At 34.9% G+C, this 11831-nt stretch overlaps 1 protein-coding gene across 12 annotated transcripts in view; it reads right to left on the reverse strand.

Annotated features, from left to right (window-relative positions):
- AFDN (afadin, adherens junction formation factor) overlaps positions 1-11831 on the reverse strand; it is a 134637-nt gene that overhangs the window by 72135 nt on the left and 50671 nt on the right. For 9 of the 12 annotated variants that reach the window (XM_085315553.1, XM_085315542.1, XM_085315543.1 and 6 more), the window contains exons 9-11: positions 5016-5110; positions 3860-4122; positions 901-970 (exon numbers count right to left, since the gene is read on the reverse strand). In XM_085315553.1, the coding sequence (XP_085171679.1) occupies positions 901-970; positions 3860-4122; positions 5016-5110 (428 nt within the window). Of the gene's footprint in view, positions 1-900; positions 971-3859; positions 4123-5015; positions 5111-11327; positions 11373-11831 lie in introns of all 12 variants that reach the window. The other 3 variants (XM_085315552.1, XM_085315551.1, XM_085315547.1) reach the window with 2 other exon arrangements.

Raw genomic sequence — 11831 nt, forward strand, 5'->3', positions numbered from 1 at the left:
GCATTTGGGATGTCTGCTTTACCCCGATAGCTTAATTTTCTTTTTTATTCAAATGTTGTGAAAGAAATGCCTATCAGAGTATTGTTAATAACAACACTGCCATACTAGCATCACAAAGTTTCTTTTCAATTATTTAAATTTGATAACAGTAGTAACAAAAAAAATGCATTTCTGGGAAGATTACTACATTTCAGACTGCTGAAATAATTCATGCTTTCATCTCATCTGAGACATGTACCACTAAAAGGCATTAACCATTGTGTCATTTTACTCCTTTTCTTTGCTCTTAAAGATGTTACTCTGACAGAGAGTCTACTAGCAGCAGCACAGTGCAGGAAGAAAGCAAGAACAAAAAGATTATTTCGTCATAAAATGTTTATAATTATGATTGCAGAGACAATTTGTTTAGTGAGAAGTGTGTTCAGGAGCTCTATCGAGGTTGGTAGTCACATCCATTAAACTTTAAAAGCCTAGTTAGAGTTAAAACTTGAACATACTCACATTTCATGTAAAACGTTCAATTTAATGACAACAGCCATACACTACGTATATGGTATACTGATGCAACATTTTYACTACACATCTCTATCTGCATTTAAGCTTCCTTCGATTAACCAGTTTTAGGAGAAACTATTCCAAGCCCAAGCAGTTTTCCTTTCTAAAAGAAAAGTTACTCTATTTTTGGCATGGAATGCATGCCATATGCTAACAGAAACTTCTACAAAATAGCCTTAGGGAAGAAAGATGCCCATAACACCCAAGCCCACAAACTAAATAGCTAGGGAGAATGGTGAACTGGCGGCACTTTAACAAATACTAAAATCAGTGTTGTAATTTTAATCTAGCTTAAGTATGACCTAATTTTCATTGTTTATTCCTATTTTAGCCATAATATAATACCTTGCTTGTTGGCAATGCTGTTCCACTGTGAACATCTCCCTCCAGATCAAATGTGGTTTCCTGAACAGCTCTAAAAGCAAAACAACATTTGAAGTACTTTTTAGAAATTATACAGTTAAACAAGGGACGGAGTAGCTAAAATTAGTAAACTGAAATTGAGGCCTAACATGACTCTCTTCTTCATGTTTACTTTTTAAACCACTGTATCAATCCTTTATATAAGACGACTACAAATATTTAGTCAGATCATTTCCTTTGACAAAACTGATTTAGTTGCATTGTTTTCAATTGAATAAGTGAGAACAGATAAAAACACTAAAATAGATTCATGAGATTTTTCACTGTAGCTGGCTTGCTTTAAGTTTTTACTCAGGTCTTCAATATTAAATGCATATCCACTGTATCAACTTAAATCATTCATAAGTCAAAATAATGCATTCTATTATCTGCATATACTGATGAATAAAGATTTTAAAAATATTTGATTACTCAGCCTGTAATATCCCTCACCAGAGAGTCTGCTGTTCAGGTAAAGCTCTGCAATAAGCTTTGCAGTTGACTACATAAACCCAGGAATGCATTTGTTAATTGATCTGCAGGATAGATGTAGAGGGAGCTAGAGGCTTAAGCAGAAGTATCACACCACCAGCCTAAACTGATACTTATTCCACAAATATCTCCAGCCCTGAACTGAGATTTATTCCACAAATGCAACATGCATATCAATTTATAAGGATTCTTTTCATCTACCAATTGAAAAGGGAGCTAAACAAAACAAAAGCTTTCACAAGATTTGTATTACACTTATCACTACAGGAATCAATATAATATAATTTTAGAGCATACAAACCCCTCTAATTCTTACTGAAGGGATGATCACTCATGAGAATGGCACCCCACATTCTATTTTGGGCAAAAAACTAGTATAAAATCCACTAGTAATAGTGAGGCCTACAACCAATGAACATCTGAGAAGAAAATAAGTGGTTAAGACCCAAATGGAAGTTAGGGGTCGGGAATAAAACACCCAGTGGAATGCAAGCTTGCAAGTGTTTTATGTCCCATTACAGGTAAGCAATGTATACTCAGAAGTATTCTAACACGTACTGTAACAACAAGTGATCATAAGTCACAGAATTTCTTGGATGRTAGCACTGACATGAAATCACAGTGACATTCTGACTTCTTGGTAATATAAAAGTCCCCTACACCAGTTATTAACACTTGACTTGTAGATACCTGAAAGCAAGTCTACTAGGACACCAAAAAGAATGAGAGTGTTCTCACACAGTAAATTTCAGCCTATCTGTCACCAGGCTTTCAAATCTAAAAATCACATGTCTAAAGCTGCTGAGGTAGAGAATAAAACTGCATGTTGTTCCTAAGTATTTCACTCAAACTGCACCACAAATCTAGCAAATATAATAAGCACATTGATCATTACCATGAGGATGAAGGAACTTGGCAGGGGCAGGGAGAGAAGAGAGAAGAATGGCAAGAGAATCTCTTAGCACAAGAAAATCACTCGTGTGTTTTTAAAGCTTGCAGCAGTAATATATGGTACCGCAATTTTAAATAGTCACCTTCACTGAGTTCTGTCACTTTTTGGTTATTTGTATAAAACTTCTTTCATTTCACAGCTAAGAAGGTTAAAATTCTTCTGTGCTCGTTTGATCACAGACATATACGGATTTGTGGCTAGCAAAATTTTAGTTATGTTTAAAGCCAAAAACTGCCTTCCCATGGCAAAGAGGAAGGAAACCATTGGACATCTTGGCACTCTGTCTTTAAAAAAAAAAATTTTAAATCTCACAGTCCATACTAATAGACATGTTCCTTTTGCATGCTTGGTACATTCTACATCTTTTAAGTATTGTTTATAAGTATTACCTTCCTTCCAAAAACTCAGTGCACTTTTTTTTTTGTTGCAAGAAACGCATGAGAATAGACTAATGTCCAGTTGAAAGAGAAACTGATCTGTTATCATTAATGAAGAACAGGAGAAACACCTTTTCTAAAATTCTCCATTTTACTACAAACACACAGTATACCTTCAGGTTAAAATAAAGTCAAGAAAAAAAATGGTTAAAATATACATCTAAGTTAACTCAGCAAATCAACTAGAAGAGATCGCTTTTCTGGGTGTCTTTCATTCATCTCCAAGAGATAACAGCATGAACACAGTATGCTCCATAGCATACTATAACTAGTTTCATTTGGACCCAGGCAGGATGGAATAAAGAGCATTACATCTTCCACAGTATTCCAAGGTATACAATACAATTTTAAGCTTATGTTTCTCCTGAATATGTCCAYAGTCACTGAACAGGACACCTGAGCCTATATAAGTCACTAAAAATATAAAGGATTTTTATTATGTATCTATCACAAAAAGACGACTATACAGAGAAACAACAGGATGGACTTCTGGACTGTTAGTCCTTGAAACACGGGAACTAGAAGGTAAGTAATCACACTGTAACAATGATTACTGCACATAAATGCTTAGTATCGTATTTTGACAGTAGAAGAAATTCGTAGATACTCAGTTCATTTCTGAATCTCTCTGGTGAAACTTTGAAAATTACTATCTACAGGAAAAATGAAAACCAGCCTTCTTAAAAACATTTAGCAAAGTCTTTATTTTTCCTGGTGGTTTGATGGATGTCTATGAAATCACATTAAAGTAGTGCTTTTGACTGTTTTTAACAGAAATGAGCTTCAGGAAAACACATCTGAATACTTAATAATGAAATGGACACTTGCTAATCCTGAAAAAAATCACAAGGTGGAGCTCAAGTATTAAAATAGTTATTATGTATTTAACACTTAAAGTAGTTACTCAGAACTCATTTGAAACTATGCTCTGATCACGGGCTGCTTATAATGTTCTCCTCCTCTATTTTTTCTAAGGCTCTATCTTCACCACAACTAGAAAATATTAAGTTGTTATACTCACCCAGTTTTGTGTCTTGGACCTTTGACCATAAGACTTGCATCAATAGGTCTTTTAGGAATAATATGGTCCTGAGTGGGATCCACAAACTTAAATACATGAGATGATCCAAACTGAACCTTCATGCCACTTTGCAGCATAGTTGTTTCTGAAATACGTTGACCTTCCACGTACGTTTCAGCATCAATGCTTCTTGGGGTTACAGTAACAACTCCATCCATATTAGTGAGGTCACAGTGATGAGGCTGAATCCCTGGACCAAATAACTGGAAATAAAAATAATTAACGCAGAACAAATGAAATTATATTGCTTCAGAAGTAAAGCAATCCCCTCCCCCCCMAAAAAAAAGATCAAGTCACAGCTTACTTTATTTACAGACTAGTAATATTATTTTGCCTGTTTATGAATTTAACACAGAAGTGAGGCACTTGAATCAGTCAAGTTTCATTTGAACTTTGTCTAGCACAGATGATTAAAACATAGATTTAACTAAAATATGCAGCAAAAATCCAATAATAAGTCATTTTTCACTTTTTTTTTTTTTTTGGCTATAAGTATGCTGCTTGCAACTATGTTTTCTTCCACTTGCTGTTTCAACATTACATCTTAAAATGCAAGTATTTACAAGTCAAGATAGCACTGGTGCAGACCAAGGATTGTATAAGAGTCTCAGTGGCATGAACTTTACACAACTTTGCTCTAGTTTGTCCATATTTAGGAAATCCTACCTCACGCAAAGGAGTTGAGAGGCTAAAGACTCAGCTAACAGTAAGTAGTTAGGAGCATACTTATCTCTAATGATATCTAACCGATACCATCAAAACAATCCAGTGAGGAAAAAAAATATCTAATTTTAAATAATGAAATCTTCACTTTCCTCTTAAAGCACGATAGAGGAAATAAATCAAAGTTCTGACCAAGAACAAGAAAATAAACAAGATATTGCAGCAACGTTTTGTCCTTTTAGCTTTGAAGGATAACTTATTCGTTCCTCATTAATATGAACATTATAGGAAAGTCTGAGATCACCGCTAAAAGCAGTTAAATAACTGAAGATCCACAGAATATTTAACTAGTTTCCACAATTACACATGACTATCCAAAGATCAGATCAGGTCTTTCATTTGAGTCTGCTTCCTCCAACCCCGCTACCCGTACCTGAATGGAATTGTCATCAAATTTTTCAGTTCCAACTTCAGTGACACTTAATTGTAGACGATAGAGTTTTGGCTTATCTCTGGAGTCAGAACCATCTGTAGAGCAAACAAATGTTCACCTGTAAGTTATTAAAGCTCAAATACTCATACAGTAATTCTATACAATTGAAGTTTTGTTCAAAGTAGCAATATTAATCAAAATTAACTTCTGATTGAGATTCTTTCAGGTTTGTGGAAAACCCTTGTAAGTTTTTCATCATTGTGTGAAAACATGGAAAGTAAAGATGGCCCATGCAGCGGAGTGGTTGTTTTCTGCAACTGCAAAGAACAAAGTAATCAAGAATCACTACCTGAATATACTTTAAAAACATTTCTGTATTGAAGTAGTTCAAGCAATATAAAGTCTTAGTAATAAAAATTATGTATATTAATATGGAAAAAATTGCTCTGGAAATAAAATACCTACGTATCATTATAATAAGAGTATTTATAGATTTTTCACCTTTATCACACTGCTGTTACTAAAAGCACGGATAAGGCCAACATCCTGCACTGTTTCCCATTCACCAGGTACTAYAATAGGCTGATACTAAAAGAGAATCTTAGTGAAATTGTTCCCAAGACAGCTTTAGTCCTTGGTATACAAGACTGTAACACTTCTGGCCTTATCTTTATAGTCCCTGTGACCCATATTTTCATCTTGCAGAAAATGAGGTCAGAGATAAAGAGTATTCTAGTAGTTTGTCCTCTTCTTCCCCTAGAAGTATATATTCTCCAAATAAAATAACATGTAGTGAAATACACAGGAGACAACACAAGATTTAGCTGCTGTTTTCACCAGCTAACACAGAGGAGTTTTAGCATACATATGAATCCTCCCCACTTCACAGAAAATACTAAAGCTTTTAATTCTACTAGACACTAAACTAATACCTTCAACTTCTGACTTCTCTCCAATTTCTTCTCCAAAAGGAGAACATAGAAAGGGAGGTTATAAGACTAAAAATAWCTTGCCTGGGAACATGTAAAATAGTTTCAAGTCATCTCCTAAAAACACTAGAGAAGTCGTGGCATATATAGTGATATTCTCTTCAGCGGAATACTAATTTAAAATCTGAAGGTAACTAAAGTCAATAAATGCAGAGACTACATAAACCTACTGTGAACTGTAAACTTTGAGCATTACTATGATGACTCATTTATTAAAGTCAGAACTCATACCATATGAACTTTAACATTTCAATTTCTTCATCCTTAAAGTACTCTATCAGTCCTTCAGTGAACAGTATTTAAATGAATTCAGTGAACAGTATTTAAGTAAATTAAGGTCAACATCACACAAAAGACTTAACAGTTGAGAATTACACACTGACTAGAAGTAGCAGACAAACGAAAGGAAGGCAATGGTACAAAACAGTAGAAAATATGAAGTGAACAGGATGGGGTGGGAGAACAGAGGTGATGTATCAGCGAAGAATGATACAACTAGAATTCTACATGATACAGACTTTTTTWAAAAGTATTACATATGCTTCTAGTAATAAACTTCTTCTTAAAAGCCTGTGTTGGTATTTGGATTGCCTCTATTTCCCTCAGCCCTGGGAGTACAAGACACACTACCATAAAACATCACCCTCCAAAATTTCGTAGGAGTAGAACTGCTTTGTACGGGACTTGAAACACTTGCTGTGAATGCATCACCAAGCAAAGGAATGAGTCAGTGCACTAATTTGCCATCAGGTCCTCACCAACATCAGGGTGAATAGAAATTAGAACTAGTAATCCCCTATATCTGGGRAGGAGAAATGGGGAGTAGTGAGGGAAAAAAAAAAAAAAGAGCACAGCAAGACCGCAAGGCTGAGACAGACAGTGCACTGATTAGTACTACATAAACCAAAACTAAGCACTGCTACTACAGTAATATCAAGTTACTGAACATATTTAAAATCTACATCGTAATGACCATATGTTATCCATGACAAAAGAGCATCTAACATCAGAGCACTCAATCTGCTAAACATTGTTCAGATGCAGGGATAAGTTTTTTCCACTTCAGCTCTCACTGTCTGATTCTGGTGACATCCACCTAATATCACTGTATAATAAACCTGATAAACAGTAATCTTTTAACAGTATCTTCAGCAAGTGTAATTAAAATGTGTGCAGTTCTTTTGATACTTTACTATGCTAATCACAAATTATATGGTYGCAATTTCAACATGACCAAGTGCAGGCATGTAATATGTTACTGAATACTTCAGCTGCTTAACCGCAGTTCTCTGAATCATTACTACATCTCCCCATAGTTTACACATGGAAACCTACAGTAGCTTTGAATTATTATTATTTTTTTAATCCATAGATCAAGTATTTTCTCCTTCTATTCACAACTCAGTTAGTTCTGACTTAAGTCACTAAAGTTGAAATTCGTATATTTCTGTGTGCATTTGCCCTTGCTTCCAAATTTAATCTTGTATCTTCTCTGTATGAGTTTGGTAAAACTATCTAGGGCTTTTGATCTTATTTTATGATATGATACTCCTTTCTGAGTCGTTTATATATAGATGAGAGGCTAAGCCTTATTGTGTAGAGACTCCTCCCCATACTAAACACACTTGATGCGCTTCCTCATTTTTGACATCTTAAAAATGCAAAAATAAAACTTCAATATATACACATATATTTATGAAATATTCTGTAAAATATGTGATAAAGTATGATAGGCATTCATTTAGGATGACTTCTGAACCTCATTCCTGAGTTCACTACTTGTGAGTAAGCTGATCAATACCACATTCTTACTAATAAACCTTTATCTCATACAGCTAAATGTCCTCAGTATGGACATCATGTAAAACACATTTTCACATAAGAAACACTCTGTAGTATCACAATGTTTCTACTGAGGCAAATTAAGATGATTTTGTTTCTCTGGATTGGTCAATCCAATAACAAAAATTTATTTTGAAACTAGAGCACTAGATACAAACACACTTTTTACAGAAAAACGAGGAAGAACTCATGGATTACTGTAAATTACTTGAAGCACATATGTAACTATGCATCAATAGAAATTAATTTCTACTGTAAAAATATTTTAGTCTTGAGGATAATTACTACAAGTTGTATAAAGGACAAAAGATCTTTGAGAAAGTACAATCTTACTCTAGAGGAAGTTAGGGATGCAGAAGGGAAGGAAGGTTATGTTATATTACAATGTTAAGTCTTTTACTTCATAATTATCCACAGCTGGAAGCTCATCTGAATATTGTTTAGAATGCCTTGCTCATAACTCATTGCTGCATGCTACAGATTCTGGCATATCTGGCATAAGTCCAGGCTCCCCACAGCATGGAAGTTGAAGAAGGTTGCTCCTGGTTTTAATATGCCACCAACTGCCAAACTTTAGAACTTCTGGTGGTTCAGAAAGGAGGTACACATGATTTAAAGTTGTATTACTKAAGGTCCAGGATGGATCTTCTTCACTACACAGTGAAGACAGATAGATGTACGATACATTACTACTCAAAAATAATCAATAATATAGTTGTATATGTAAACACTGAAAAGTCTGATGTTTTATTACTCTCCTTGCTAAGAATACCATATGAACAAACTCCACAATTTGTTTTATGCAGTTATTACTCAACATTCATACTTCAAATAGCAGTGTTATAAAAAAAAAAATGTACAGCAAATAGAAATGAGCAATCACTGTAAGGGTATCAACTCAGTGATTTATAGGACAAATGTATGTTTCTGAACAACAGAAAGAAACAAGACAGGTCTCCCTTCATGGATATAGCTTTCTAAATTCAATTTACTGCTCATAGGTGAATCCTACAAAATTTTTGGACATTATAATTTTAAACCAATTTCGCTAACCCAGTGCTTGAAACAATGTCAGACACAAATATCTAACCTAAAACCAGGCTAACTCAGTGTCTGAAATGAAGATCAGATTCATAAAAAACAATAAACCCAGAACTGAACAAAAATGTCAACATAGGCATTGCACCTATTTACTTAAAAATTAGTTTAAGTCTGTATATTGAAAACAACAAATTTCATGCACAAGCTGCTAAGCACTTGAGAGTTTAGATAGAAGTTTAAAAGATTGGTTTGGCAAGTTTGAGCTATGCTGTCGAAGTCGTAAGATAAAAGTCAGCCATTAAATTTCAGTCAAGATAAGCATCTCTATCAGAAAGAGCTAACAATATAAACAGTTTTGGTAAATGAAGATTCACTGAGGAATGTGACAGATAACTGACAACTAAGCCCCTTCAAACTAATGTGGAAAAAGAGCATGATACTGCAGTTCTGTTCTCATAGCAAAGGCCAGTTCAGGAAACAACTCTAGCAAAGACTCTCAAGCATCTCCAACTTTTTGTAAATCGTCTTTTTTGGTGGTTGTACCTACATGTTCTCAGCGTTTCCCATTGCTGTCAATTCTACAGGTTCAGGGTTACTTTCGTGGGGGGAGGCAGGAAGAAAGACTTTCAACTTTTTTGTTGTTTTTGTTTGTTTGTGTTAAATCCTTTTTAATTTTTATTTCGGGCTTGTACGATAAATCCCAGAGCCTCGCATTTAAAAATAGCTTTGTGTCATTTTTATGAGCCTTTAATATTACGATTCTAAACGTCAGTCTGTTATTTGTGAGTAACTGAAGTTAATAATATCCTTGAACTGACCGGCACCATACTCACAGATAACCTAGACAGTATCAGCAACTGAAAGTGCTGTCCTATCTCACTTTAGTCTAGCCATTCTATTTCTGTTACTATCGGACTCCTCTCACTTTATCTGTACATTTACATGACTTTGAAGAGAAAGAGACACTTGCTAACTGCCATATTTACAGCCATAAGCTACTGAAGTGCATCTCCTACTCTATTGTGCAGAACCCAGATCTTCAGTCTGCAAAACAGTCATACATCCAGCAAGATAAATAGCTGTGGGAAGTCAAAAAATGTGATATACTTCCAGTAACAAAATTACTAAGAGTATGCAATTGCACAGGGTATGAAAGTMTGCCAGATGCCTCTGGCAGAACACAGAAAGCCAATGCTTTGACATGAAGTACATTTCTAAAGGAGTTAGAGCTATAATAAATAMAAATATTTTGAAATGCACAGAATATTCTGAAAAAAAAATCTGAAGGGACAGTCTGGACTTTAGTATACTAAAACCTACTTCTCACAATTTGGTATAAGATTTAAGAAACTGTAAATATTTTTTTCCTGATGGGATGCAACTTAAATTTCAAGCTTTCTATCTAACAGTCAGGTATTCCTGCAGAAGAAATCTAAGCTTATTAGTTCAGCACACACCACAAAACTTTTCTGCTTTCTGGAATAATGATCTTACAAAAGAGAAGTCTGAATTCAAAGTTGTGAAAGCTGCAGGGAGAATTTTTAGAAGAATTTTTAAACCCCAATTTTGTACTCCACAGCCAGGAACAGACAAGCAACACTGACAGACGCAGTACTTTTACAGCAGTCTAGGAAATAAAATGAGGAAACATATGCTAAAAAAGTTTTTTTTAAAGGAAAGAAATTCTATTTGGGTAGACATTTTATATTKATAATTCCTAATATACAAAGAAAGTGGGTTTATTCCTTTCTATTTGGTAAAAACAGGATATGCTTGTATATTACATTAAACTACAAGGAGAGTCAAAGTTTCATAATGACTTGTATATAGGCTAGGCTATTAATTTCAAACACTACAGTTAAAACTTAACACTAAAATTCCCTGATCATCTGATGTAGCTAAATCTCCCCGATCTGCACTCTTACTGGCAGACAACATCACAATACAAGAAACAAACAAGTCAAAGAATGTAATGAATGTCACAGAGAAGAAAGTGAGGTTACTTTTCCAATGGTTCAAAAACTTCCAAAAAACAAAAATCATTGTTTCATCCACCACATCAGACACTGAAAAGCATAGTTAAGCTCTACATCATTTACCCAATTCATTTTTTAACCTATGTATTCTGCAAGCAGATGAATCAAAGAATGTTGAGTTTTTTTCCTACCACTATATTGTTCGCAGATCACCCTATGGAAGTTCAGTTAGTAGTCTTAGCTGGAAGGTTTAGCTGTTTGGAGGGTAGCATATTCATGATCTATTTGATGTTTGTTCAGAGTATTTAAATTGCAGCTGACAAGACAAGATTACTTCACAGAAGTAGTCCCTTGAAAAAAAGATGGTAAGCAAGATAGCCTTTCATTTTTTGAAAAGAAACAAAAAGACAGCCAGCGATGTTTTTAGTGACTAGTGAGAGAACAGTATTAAAATATAGCGTTACCTTCATAAGCGTGATAGTTGTAGTAGGCAAAGTGATTCCTTCTCCCTGGGGTTAGAAACACATGCAGAGGACCCAGGTGAAGGCAGCACCAGCAGGACAGATACCATGCAGAACATGCGGAAGAGGGCAGGAAAAGAAAAGACAGGAAAGGGTGAAACTGTATCCAGACAACACTTGTTCAACTTGTAAGGATGCAGTGCATTGAACTCTTTCAACTTTAGAAACTGCCTAGTACATAAAGACATCAATGCTACAAAGCTAGTGAATGGAACAATTTATATTATTGTTCAGAAAAGCAACAACAAACTGTTAGAAGAAAAACACGAACAATAGGTCAGTTCCACAGGCAATGTGCAAAGGGTTAGCACATGGCCTTGCCACCTGTGTCATTTCAGATTGTTTTTCCTTTTTTCAGTTAATGGACGTCTTGCTCCACTGCCCAGACACAGCACTTTAATACAAAGCAACCAGGCTCCATGAAGAGTAAGAGTTTAGAGAACAGCA

The sequence above is a fragment of the Rhea americana genome, unplaced genomic scaffold, assembly GCF_003343005.1.
Source record: "Rhea americana isolate MKP2758 unplaced genomic scaffold, rheAme1 scaffold_43, whole genome shotgun sequence".
Taxonomy (NCBI): Eukaryota; Metazoa; Chordata; class Aves; order Rheiformes; family Rheidae; genus Rhea; species Rhea americana.